Source organism: Nannobrachium achirus, assembly GCF_963921795.1.
Source record: "Nannobrachium achirus genome assembly, chromosome: 17".
NCBI lineage: Eukaryota > Metazoa > Chordata > Actinopteri > Myctophiformes > Myctophidae > Nannobrachium > Nannobrachium achirus.
In genome coordinates this window covers 36,271,350-36,284,477 of record NC_137824.1, presented here as the reverse complement: position 1 = coordinate 36,284,477, position 13,128 = coordinate 36,271,350, and the positions used below count along the sequence as shown (strand labels likewise).

Here is a 13,128-nt window from a genome sequence, read left to right as displayed (position 1 = left end):
CTTTCACAATGAGGTAATTACATTACACTCAACCCAGTGCAACAGTAGGCTATTGCACAACTGACACACACAATCATTCGTTCCCAATCTCACTGTATGAGAAAAATGGTTATTAACCAGCCACTTATGAGATGAAAAGCATAAGCTGTAATCACATATTGATGTTTTTTGTTATAATTGATGTGTAAAAGACAAACATGATGAATCCTTCCTGCTACATTGTAAGTTAACCTGCTGATTTAATAAATTGAGCATTGGTAAATAGGCCAAACTAATAAACAAACATAATGTCAGTAGAGGGATTAATAAACATTCAGTTGTTTATTTTCTTTATGCCTCAAATAGCTGATTGGGGTGAAAATGCTTTATGGGGGTTATACCAGATGTGTGTGTCTGATCAATTCTGAGATGCAGAGCCAAGACCAATAAAAGCGCCCCAGCTGTCGGGCGAGGCAGTGCTTTGCATTAAAAAACAATCCACGGCATTCAGCTGGAACTTTAAACATTAAAGACATGCAAACATAAGAAAGACAAAAAGCAGTTTTCTTTGTGGGTTTCATTAATGAGACACAGCAGGCAAAAAGTGGAGAGATAACCATGAAATGATGTGTACTCCCCCTCCTAAAGTAAACGAATAAAAGTTACAAGCTATCAATTCTCACCTTTAATTTTAATGGAGAAGCTGGCAACTACACTTTTATTTAGCACTTATTTTGTGTGAGCTCAAGTTAATTGTAGCTTGTACATCTACTATGTAAACAGATGCACTTTGCACTGTTTATACTCATCTATGGCTCTAGGCTCTATTGGCATCTGTGCATGCATTTTGTTCACTAAATAGCCTCGGGATCCAGCCTAGTGACAAACTCCTTGTAATCTGTTAATCTTCTGTACCCGTCTTTGTTCTGCCAAATTCTCTTTTAAGCACAAGTAACATTTTCTCATTCAATACGTTATAATTTCTTGTGTTTACACAGTGATGATTGGATGATGTTAAACACTATTTTCAACACTGCATATAAAAGGGTCCTGAATGGCCAGGATATTAATCTGTCTGGGCTGTTGGAGGACAGAGTTGGGTGGGTGAGATTGAAATGTAGTCAGTTACTGAATACAAATTCCAAGGCAAATTTTTTAATAAATCTCAGAGGATTAAGTTTGGATTGGGACGGCAGGGGCCTGTATTGAGAAATGGGAACCAGACTGTCCTGCTCTCGAGGGTGGGTGGGGGGGTAGAAATTGCCATATTGACCTACTCTGGAACGATGCAAGTCAGGAGAGCATGCCCCACCCGGTTATTCTATACCCATTGTACCCAATGTCACAGTATCTGTCAGTCTGTCTGTGTCACTTTTATGTGCACGAAGATGCTATGCACACAAGGTCATTGTAGTGGTGCTGGCTCACGGAAGAATAATCTCAAGATATGAAAGCGGACGCACACACTGGTAGCCAAAGTGGCAATATTTATTTTAGGACGCAGAGTATAAGAAAACCAACGTTTCTTCTTCTGCTTTCTTCAAGGCAGTTGTTTGTCTACACACTGGTAGCCAAATATTGGCACTTTGGCTAACAGTGTGTGCGGCAGCTTTCTTGTCTCGCCATTGAGATTATTCTGACGTGTACTGTAAATCAGTCCCATATGGGATTTTCCCAAAATGTCTGCCCAATTATGCATTGCCAAGCATCACTGACAACCTCTCCTTCCAGGTTCACGCCATCTCCCCAGAAGAAACTTTCTCAACTAGTGGTTCACAGACAACTAAGGGTAGCCTACATGGCATTACAGGTGGTCCATTGGAAAATGGTATAGATTAATATTTATATTGTACCTTTGTTATATGTAGAAAAGTCCAGCAAATGCAAGAAATGAGTTGTGATATGGGGAGTACATGCAACCTCCACACAGAAAGGCCCCAGTCGGCTTCAAACCCAGTACCTTGACTACCTTCTTGCTGAGAGGCAACAGTTCTCACAGCATAATACACTGGATTTCACTGCACAAAATAATTGAAAAAGACATGTATTTATTCCACGTAAGATATGAAAGAGATGGATGCTGGTCTCGAGTCTGCTTTTTAATGTAAAGGTATTCAATATTTACAGTTAACATTTTCATGGGAGACCTAAGTAAAAACACAAAAACATGCAGCTCACTTTTCATATGAAAGTATGTGTGATGTCACAACTACAAAACAAGCTGTTGTTTAAAAGTTGGGACAAAACCACCGGGTCAGAATCCTACTGACAGATTGAGAGTTCAACTGGGTGCGGTGGGAAGGAAATCATCATCTGAGAATCAACAGCTCTAAGAGCGGATGAAGGAAAAGAATACAGGAAGTGGATGCAGAAGGCCAGGTCACTGGCGCAGGAAGGCAGCCATGGGGTCGTCTTCCCGGCTGCGTTTCATTCTGAACGCCTCCAGCTCCTCCTCGGTGGGTTCCTTCACCTCCTGAAGGCTGCTGTAGGGTCTCTTCCTCTCATCCACCTTCATGAGGGCCTCCATATCCTTTATCCTCTTGTCCTCTGCACTGAGGGCCTGGGAGACACAGAGAATGAGATAAACATCTTAGTTTGCCAATATGACAGACTGATTACAGAAAACGTTTATTGTATCCTTCAACACTGTTAATGTAAAAAATAATTCACCAATAACAGAGCTCTATGATGTCTCCATTGCTTTACGTTTAATCCATGTTATTCACAAGATTTATTCCGGTGAACAAACAAGGGCCACTAGTTTGAGGGCAGTAAACGTTGTTTTGTCGGAAGCAGGATTGATTAAAGTATACTGAACCAGTATAACAGGCTCCAACGGACTAAGAAAGGACAACCCTTTTATTGCTACAATATCAGCCTGTGTCAGCTATTCATTCTACATGGATGTCTAACTAAAAAGGAAGAGGGATGTAATGTGTGTTTGCTATTTATGGCTGTCATTTGTCAAACTTGTCAGCATAATAATGCAGAAACAGCCAAATCAGGAAAGTCACATCCACAGCAACAGTTTACACTCATACAACTTGGCGCAGCCAAGTGTATGGAGTTAGTCTTACTGTTTAATAATAAAATGATGAAAGTTTATACAAGGTTACCACACATTTTTATCAATGAATTTCCAAAACTTTTCCAGTATTTAACCCAATTTCCAGGACTATATAACAATAATTCAACGCAGTAACGAGTCGTTTACTCCTATGTGCAATGCCCAAAAAGAGGCAGTGTAGATCGTGCACAAAGGAAACGCCCACGTCAAAAGGTACGAAAATCGTGGCAGGGGACCCTCAATGTCGATTTATGGTGGTAGTAAATGAGATAACAAAACAAAACCAAAAACAATGCATAACTATTTTTTCCAGGACCTTCCAGGACCCTTGATCAATTCCAAATCTTTTCCAATACTGGAAAAATATTTTTCTAATTTCAAAATATTTCCAGGAATTTCATGACCGTGGGAACCCTGTTTATACTGTCGGCAACTACGCATTCATACAAATTGTATTTATAACTTTCAACCTTTTGGGAAAACATAAAACATGTCGATATTGTGTTGAAAGATGTGACTGTTGTAAGCTGACTAACTCAGTTGGTAATCATTAATAGATTACCATTTTTGTTTAGTTTATTCAGAGGTTGGAAAATATAATGCCAACACAAAGTTCATAAGAGTGTATGGTCTGCAGAAGCAAAACATAACATTGACTTTTAATATCCACACGGCTTGTCGTTGATTATCCCTTACATAGATATGCGTTGATTATCCCTTACATAGATATGCCTTGAATATTTGGCCCATACATACCATAACATTTCAACATCACCCTGCTCTAGCAAAAAGACACACACACACACACACACACACACACACACACACACACACACACACACACACACACACACACACACACACACACACACACACACACACACACACACACACACACACACACACACACACACACACACACACACACACACACACACACACACACCTTTTTCAGCTTCTCTTTCTTCTTCTCTTCATCCTCAGAATCGCTGCTGTCTGAGCCGTGTTTCTTCTTGTTCTTCTTGCTCTTTTTCTTCTTCTTCTTGTCTTTCATCTTGTCAAGATGCATCTGGTGATCAGAACACATGTTATATTGATGACATCCTCAGGAAATATTTTAATCAAAGATGGATGACCGCCTCAGAGGATAAAAACGAATGAAGGAGGTAAGCTGCTACTTTAGGAATTTATAGGGAAAACAAGTAATTATGCTTCTTTTATCGCTTATCATATGCATCCCACCTTTTCTGATCATTTCAGGTAGAGGCATTTAGCTAAATCCCACCTCAGTAAATCGCAGACTCGTATTCTTTCATTTGTCTCCACTATTTACCTATTTTTCCACCCATGTTGTTGCTGCCAGGTGAGATGTGTAATCTCATCTCATCAGACTAGATCAGTGTTTCTCAACCACTGTGCCTGAGGACCTTTGGTGTGCCCCTGAGAAGGGTCAAGTGAGGATATTTACTAAGGGTGCCGGAAAAAATCGATATGAATCGATTATCGGTTTCAACACTAGCGATACGGCTGCATCGATGCACGTTTACCTGGATCGGTCCAAATCGCGGCCGCATCGGTCGATGTATCGGTCCTAAAGTTATTAATCGGATTAATCGGATTTTAGCATTAAATAATTAACCTGCTGTGAAACTCTGAACTCACTTACTCAGCGTTTAATGTTACAAATCATTAGTTCAAAAGTTAGCGCTGCTAACACAGTCAGTGCATTGAGTGTAATGGAAAGAAGAAAAAAAAGGAAAAAGCTGCCTGCTCTGTCCTCCAATAGAGCTGGGTTTCTGCGTACTGCAGTTTACAGTTTACAGTTTAGGCATTTAGCAGACGCTTTTAATCCAAAGCGACTTACAATAAGCAGATCAAATATCACAATAATAAACAAATGTCAGTACATCAACAGCAATATAACAAATGCAAATGAATATCTATCTAGAAAAACAGTATAATCTGTAAAGAAAAATAAAATAAAAAAGGTTTCTAAAAAACCTAAAAAACAAATGCTAACTAGCTTCATGTATGGACATTGATTTTCCAGTAGTGCTAAGGGTTTTGGTGGAGTCTGAAAAGGTGAGTCTTCAGTCCACGGCGAAAGCTAGCGAGTGAGTCCGTTGTTCCAAGTGCGACAGGGAGTTTATTCCACAGCTTGGGGGCCTGGAGGGCAAACTGTCTCGGACGAGTGGATTTTTGCCCTGGGGTTTTTAGCGAGGGTGCAGTCATACCCGTCTCCTGTCCTGTGGGAAAAGCCGCAGATCTACAAGCCCACAGCGTGTTGCATGTGGATGAGTTGTAAACTTGGATATCTGCTACTTCCGGCGCAGCACACTGCTGGCGCTCGCAACTGCGCGACAACAGCGACTTGTAAACAAACCAACGTGGTAGTTCCATAACTCAATGTATTATTCCAGTGGAGAAACGCAACGTTTGGATTAAGAATGCGACAGTAATGGATTGGATTTTACACATAACACTTTTCCCAGTAGAACCGTCAGAAGTCCCCGCACTCTGGTGACGTGAGGTTATCCCCGCACTTGTCGACAGCAAAGGTAATAATCACAGCATCAGTTTTTATTGCAAAGGGCTACGCTACTATAGAGTATTGGTTTTCAAAGTGGGGTCCGGGGACCCCCAGGGGTCCTTGAGGGAGTTCTAGGGGGTCCTCGGCGAAATGATAGGAAGGAACCAAATGGGTAATGGACCCTTGGGTATGTGTAACTCAGGGGAGTGTACAAATGGAACCAAATGGACCCATTTGGTGCATGTCACATGCACCAAACATGCAGCATGTGCATGTCAAACTGGGGGTCTTTGACATTGTTTTATTTTTATTTTTTAGAACTACTGCAGTAGAGCCATAAGATAACAAGAAGACATGATGTGTGCCAGACTTCAAATGTTGCACTTATAAATGTATACTGCTGTTGTTACTGTTGTAAAGTGGATCTCTTTGAAATGATCTTATTGACTGAATAACAGCAGGCTCTTTTACTAGTTTTATTTGGTGATCTGATCTGATCTGATCTGTGGTATTGGTGAGGATTGATCTGTTCTGTGGCATTGGTGAGAATGTATTTTAGTTTTTCAGTGTTATTATAGCAGCTTTGCAAAGTACAATTATTGCACTGTACTGAAGCCTGAAGGGCCAGGCCTGTGTGTTTGTTTTATATTTCTCCACCTGATTAACTGTAACTGCTAAAGTGAAGCTCTTAGAAATGGGTGTGTGAGACAGTTTTTCAAACCATGTCAGTAGGCTTTGTAGTTTACATCAATTCTTTTTTGTATCTACAATTCTACATGTCTGTGTCTATTTAGAATGAACACAACAATGACATGATACTAAAATTATTTGTCATCCATCTTTCTTTATAATTTTCTGTTATTCCTTGGTCTTTTATGAGATATCCATTATTTAAAGTCAGCAATGCTACTTTATAGATTATAGCTTTTTAATTGAATGGAAAATGAATGTTTCATTAAACGTATGTACAGCGAAACGCATCGAATCGTATCGAATCCAATCGAATCGCATAAAATTCCACAAAATCGAAATCGTATCGAAATTGCACCGAATCGTATCGTATCGAAATCGTTCTGTATGTAAGATGTATCGTCTTTGAATCGAATCGCAGCCCATGTATCGAATCGCCTTGTAAGGGATGGATACACACCCCTAATATTTACATCCCCGTATTATGTTGGTGTGCCCATGGATTCTTGGGACATGAAAAGTGTGCCCATGCAGAAAAAAGGTCAGGAACACTGGACTAGATGATCTCATCTGACCACCAGACCAGATGTCTAATAAGATCTCATCTGTCCAGACCAGATGTCTCATCTAATTTCATCTGACCAGACCAAACGTCTCATGTCGTCTGACCAAAGGAGACGTCTCATCTCATCTCCAGGTGTCTCTTACCTGCAGCAGAGTCTTTGGCTGTTCTTCCTCCTGTGGTTCCTCCATTCCCTCCTCAAATGGAACACAAGCCGAGGTGCTCTATAGACAGATTATTAATGATAAACTATTAAGTAACCAAGAAAACCGATCATGAATCATTATATATAAATTAAACTAGAATATCTTGTTTCATGTAATGTAAATCAACTCACCGCTGTTCTGATCCCTGCATCTCCTGTGCAATAACTCAGTTTGACCATTGAGTGGCAGCACTTGTATCCCCAAAAGCCATCCCTCCAGAACGAACCCCAAATGGACTGCAGAAGCAATTAAAGCAGAGAATAACGTCACTGCCAAGTATGAGATTCCCTCCCCTCCCCCAAGCCCAGCGTAAAAGAGCACTCATCTGCAATTTGCAAATAGACCTAGTTTTTTTGGGGGGAAATATACTCTTACTGCTCCTAGCATTGATGATATTTTATAGTATTGCATGTCTTTGTATGTCTTGATGAATTGAATAATAGGACCACAATGGAAACAAGGCCTCTTGGGCTTTTGGTGTTATCCTTTTTGCATTATCACATAACTGTACCTACTTTTTCAATTAATCAATAGCAAATCTCTTCTTTTTACAGTAAAAACTTCAGGCACGGTTTTGCTGTATATGAGTCATGAAATAGCTCTGGACTAGAAATAACTGTTGTGTAATGAGACACGGGCAATGACTTTAAACACCAGCAGCAGATACTACACATGCCACAGAGTATGTGTACAAATGAGCAGACATTATGTTATCAAACACTGTAGTGAAGGAACCGTGTACCGAGTGGTTGTTGATGAGGACATCCTCCTCGTACTTGGAGCGAGCCACGGCCTTCTCCTGTCCCTTCAGCACGGCCCCGTGGCGAGAATACTCTACGTAGTCCTCTGTCTGGGCCAACAGCAGCTCCCGAGGAGGAGCGTCCAAATGCTCCTCACCTCCATACTGTTCAATACACATACATCATATCAGTACAACAGGACTGGGTCTAAAACATTTGTTTATTGCAGTGGTACCAGACTATTCCTTTCTTGTTGGCTTTTGGTACCTAGTCAATATGTGGAACTTAAGTGTACTGAACAGGAGGAGGGACTAACCATACTGTATATCAAAGATTAGGTTACACACCTGTGTCTTTCAAACAACTGTTGGTGTGGCTGTGAGTATGTGTTACTATATTGTCTGAGGAACTGAAGTAATGCGTACCCTTTCCAGAATGGTATCCTTCTGTTTTTCTTTGAAATCCTCCTTTTTAACTTTAAAGGACTGGTGCAGCAGCTCCAGCTTGGTGGGGTCGGCTTGCAGATGCACCTCAGAGCCTTTCTCATACGCCTCCCAGGCAAACACTGACACACAGGAGGAAGAGGCAGCCATTATGGTCGGAAAATAATTCAAGTGACTGTGATCAACTGTGCCAAGACCGAATCGTTTTGGTCTGAACAGAACTTGTTCTATCAAGACACAATGTATTATTGTATTTATGTATTACTATAATGTATTTATGACAAAGCAAGCTTTTAGTAACCCTGACAATGATATAACATGTCAACAAATATCAACTGGAGAAATAAAAAAAAGAAAGAAAAGTTATGTAAGCTTATAGGGAAAATATTCTGAACATCTGGAAAACAGTCAGACCAACATGTGAAGGTCAGGAGAGAGTGAAAGCAATCTTGCATCTAGAGTAGACTTACATTGTGTCTGAGCCATGGTAACCGTGTCCCCAGAGTAGCGCACAAAGTTGTCTCCAGCAAACCCCACCCTGGCAAAGGTAAAAGTTTAAGATAAAAACAAATACATTTTCTTGGACATTTAATTGAAGATGTTTGAATATACAGTAACAGTAACTTACTCGTCATCTGCCATGCCAGTGTTAGAATAAGGGTTCTCCCTCATAGCTCGTGTTTTGGGATCATAATAGGCAGAATTGGGATCCAGGTTCCTCAGGTACTAGACGACAAAAGACACCACAGATTGACTTTAGGACTAGTGGACTGTCCTTTCCATCTCTTTAAAACGGTGGGCAGCTTGAATACATTATACAGTACATAGGTCAAACATACTACAAGCTTATTTATCATACTTTATCTCCAGGCAGAATGCCTGCAACAGTGAATATCCATTAGAGAGACTAAATAACAAACTTAAAAGTGTCTGTCCAGCCTTTTCTCTTCTTCAAAATGGGCCAAAAATGTAGTTAGGATTTTTATTATTTATGTTCTCAGCTAGATAAGACTACATAAAAGTATAGCAGAAACTTGAGGCTTCTTACTTTAGCAATGTCTTCTCTGATACGCAGATTTCTGACTGTGATTCGTCTCTTGGAGTCAAAGTTCTGACCGGGCATGTCGATGTCATCAGCATATTTATCTTCATCCTCATCCTCACTGTTGTATTCCCGCTCCTGCACAGGAAGGAAGAGAAATAAATCCAAAATCGATTGGCCACCTCTGCAGCTGATGGAATTAAAAAAATATGTTTTATTTATTTACTTATTAATTGTAGCCATTCAAGAGTGAAGACTTACATCTTGCTCCAGTTTCCCTGAGGCCAACTCATCCTGCAACTTCTGGGCCTTTAATGTCCTTTTGGCCTGAAATAAGACACAAAATGTCAGCCATGTACCAAATCTGAAAAAGGCATCCAACTAGGGATGTACTGTACGAATTAAAAGATGATCAATTATTCTACATTGATAAAGAGTTACGCTTAATGAAACAATACATTTACTTTCAAGTAATGTTTAATCTTTAAGAGAACATGTAATGATTTAATTGGATGAGATTTTTTAAAACCAAGACCCTCATAAAATGTTATGAGGGAAAGGTTTTGGTAACCGGAACCCACACTTTATTCATAGTACAATCAAAGTGGGAATAAAGATTGAATATCTTAAAATAAAAGCATACATTGTCGTCCTTGAATATTAATATTTATAATACAAAATGCAGGCAAACAAATGGATTTGGTTCCATAAATACAATCTGACTTACAAAAAACACCCAAAATGTCTCTTTTGAGAGCCCTGCTATATACTATATTGTTTATAAGCAGCAACATCTGTTTATGGCTGTGCCTTTGCAAGGGCTTGCGTGTTGGTTCTTGGTCAGTTGGAGCTGGATGAATCAAGGAGTCAAGTAATGTTGTTCGCTGCCGTGAATAGATGATCTGTAAGCTCACAACAACAAATTGTGTTGTGAGCTTGTGGATGAAGATCTGTTATTTTCACTGAATGTTCACCCCCCAGAATAGGGACACAGGGTTCATGTAACTAAAAGGATTTGTGAGAATCCTGGGACATTCCTTTGCTTACCAGATCTACTTTGGCGTATTCTTCCACAATGCGCTCATGGTCTTCAGGGTCGTATCCATTCCAGCGATCCCTCTTCCCATCGTAGTCCAAGTCCAATGTGATCTGAGAGTGCTCGTCTGGAGCCATTCCAGTACCTGTGTACTTTGCTCCCACTTTTCTGGGCCTCTGATGGAGACAAATGCAAACATTGGTGGTGCCATCTTTTAACAACGCCGTTTTATGTGTGGAGATGCATTTGATGAAGATTGTTTTAATTGTTTCAACATCTTACCTCTAAACAGTCTTTCTTCTTATGAGTCATTGCACCGCAGTTTTCACACGAACCCTTCCGGAATCTTGTGGTGACAGGTTTCTGTTGAAAGGCAAGAACTCAAGTTCAAATGCTATTCTGACACTACACTGGATTTATCTAGCTGTGTCACGGTGTGCAAAGTTACCTCCTGCACCCCTCTCTTGTACCACTCTCCAATGGAGGAGTAGGGTACTTCTTCTGCTTGTGGCCTCTGATGCTTTAGGGTGGGTCTTTTGGAAGGGTCGATATACCACGGCACTGAACTGATATACTGTGGAATGTGAGGGTTAATATCCCTGGAAAATAGAATAGGAAACATGTTTTCAGTAACATTGCAGCAGAACACTAGACTTGAACATTTAGGTCAAATATTAATAATTTTTGGGTGGGTCGAAATGATCGAATACCAGAACGCGTGCCCCAAAACAGTCACCTCGGGCGTCTATCCGTCAGAACTGTCTCTGCCTGGTATATGTTTTAAGGCGAGCATTATGTTTACCAAATCACTACTGGGGGAACGCGTCCAAGTCGGGAACGATGCAAGGGAATTCATGCTCCACCCGGTTACGCAATACTCATTGTACCCGTTTTACCCATTGTCAGTGTACTGTAGAAGCAGGAAACGCATCGCAAAGCTACACTAAACTGACGTCGCATCACCGCGCATGACAAAGCGATGCGTTGTCTGCTTGTATCATTATAAACCGCCATGTTTATGTGTTAATACAGCAGTTAACGTGGTCTGTCCGCTTTGTACATTGACAATAGGGATGGGAAGAAAAGCAATGTTATCGTTTATCGTGATAAAAAACACTCACAAAAATCATATTGTGTGGAGATTTAATTTATCACGATATCGTCCTCCGTCATGCACTGGAATCAATTCACCTTTTATTTGCCGAGCTAAACGTACTTATAATTTACGTACTTGATAGTCTTTTTTTCACTCTCTATCAAATGTCTTTGCCAAAAAATTGCCGATCTACAAGCTCTCAAGTTGCGACGCGTTGAGAGCTAGTAGATCTTCTATTTTGAGGCAAATGTTACCCCCAAGGATAATGGATTTTGATTGTGTAAATCGAGATTTCTTTTGTCACAATAATCGTGATATGACATTTTCATATCGCCCCATCCCTGATTGACAATGTCAGATTAGATACTAATAAAGTGTGAATGGGCTACCAGCAGTACCAGGTGCCTCCTGAAAGACCATGGGAACTTACACAGAGGTCCCTGAAAACCAGGGACAAGTCTCACAGCACTTACTTCCCCTCCTCGTCGACCTCAGCCGGAGCATTTCCAAGCTTTCTCTGCTCCTCGAGTTCCTTCTTCTTCCTCCAGTCCTCTCTGGTCATCTTCTTAGGTTCATCACTCAGGCCCACGATGCCATCAGAGGGGCCTGAAGGCCCCGCATCCTCTGCCATGACCACTGGGACCTGCCACAGTTACCTGAGTTACAACTCGATTTATAGACTTTCTTAATGCATGGCACGACCTGGCCATTTGCTGACAATAACTTAGCTCTGGTCCATAGCGTTAGTGGAGTTCTCAACTCCAGTTCTCAACTCCACTAACGCTATGGACCAGAGCTAACAATAACTAATTTGCAAAGTAAAAATGCGATGCAATCTTGTAGTACATTTCTGTCAAACGTCTGGCGGTGGTGGAAAGTAACTAAGTACATGCACTTAAGTAGAAATACCTGAACTTTACTTGAGTATTTCCAATTTTCAATACTTTTACACCATTACATCTCTGACAAGTTACTTTGTAGATTTTGAGTAATACTACAAAACATAAACAAACACTTAAGATATCCGATCTACAAGCTCACAATGAGTCAGCGATGTGACTAAATGGTACATGCATAATGCATAATGAGTACTTTTACTTTAAAGTACATTTTTTCCACTAACACTTTTGCTTACACTTGTAACAGAATGTCTACATCTCAGTATTGATACGTTTACTCAAGTAAAACATGCAAGTATTTTTCCACCACTGAGTTCTGGTCGGCAAGCGACACCGCCGAACAAAGGAGAGTACATAAGTAGATTTAACTTAATTACGGTATGCTTTATTTACAACACAAATAGAGCTATATAAACGATACATTATTCGTTTTCATTCTATCACCACCGCTCTAAACGTCCTCACGTTATGAGTTCGTCGTTAGCCAGAGAGGCTAACATTACCTCACCGTGGCGTGGATCTTCTTTGGTTTGTTTAATAAGAAATACAAATATTTGATGTTTCGAACGTCATCCTTTTGTTTACCTTGATCCACAAATGGAAACGCTGGTACTTGTATCTTCTTAACGCTGTTGGTTCGTTGTGTGTCTCTCCTCTCTCGGTCCCAAGCTGCTAGTGCTAACTGTTAACTTCTGTTTACAAGAACAACACCACAACACACGCCATTTTACTTCCCAACTTTGCTAATCGTAAAGGTGCATAGTGCCACCTACTGGACCGGAGTATGTAGTATAAATTGGTCTTCAATATAAACCAGTATTATATCACATATAGCGTG

At 40.5% G+C, this 13,128-nt stretch overlaps 1 protein-coding gene across 1 annotated transcript; it reads right to left on the bottom strand.

Annotated features, from left to right (window-relative positions):
• Positions 1-2,072: 2,072 nt before the first annotated feature.
• slu7 (SLU7 homolog, splicing factor) lies at positions 2,073-13,013 on the bottom strand. Its single transcript, XM_080745458.1, has 15 exons — positions 12,876-13,013; positions 11,865-12,034; positions 10,744-10,894; positions 10,578-10,658; positions 10,307-10,471; positions 9,521-9,586; positions 9,266-9,397; positions 8,846-8,943; positions 8,688-8,755; positions 8,200-8,339; positions 7,777-7,938; positions 7,166-7,270; positions 6,975-7,052; positions 3,993-4,115; positions 2,073-2,539 (listed from the first exon to the last, which is right to left on the bottom strand). Exons 2-15 carry the CDS (start codon positions 12,020-12,022, stop codon positions 2,360-2,362), a joined length of 1,707 nt encoding a protein of 568 aa, XP_080601584.1. The 5' UTR covers positions 12,023-12,034; positions 12,876-13,013; the 3' UTR covers positions 2,073-2,359.
• Positions 13,014-13,128: the final 115 nt, after the last annotated feature.

What these genes read in the sequence shown, in the direction of transcription:
- slu7 (XM_080745458.1), bottom strand. Translation starts at nt 12,022, where the DNA reads ATGGCAGAGGATGCGGGGCCTTCAGGCCCCTCTGATGGCATCGTGGGC. An exon ending in GAGGTCGACGAGGAGGGGAA is followed by an intron (nt 10,895 to 11,864) that starts GTAAGTGCTGTG and finishes TCTATTTTCCAG; the next exon opens with GGATATTAACCCTCACATTC. An exon ending in AGGATACCATTCTGGAAAGG is followed by an intron (nt 7,939 to 8,199) that starts GTACGCATTACT and finishes TGTATTGAACAG; the next exon opens with TATGGAGGTGAGGAGCATTT.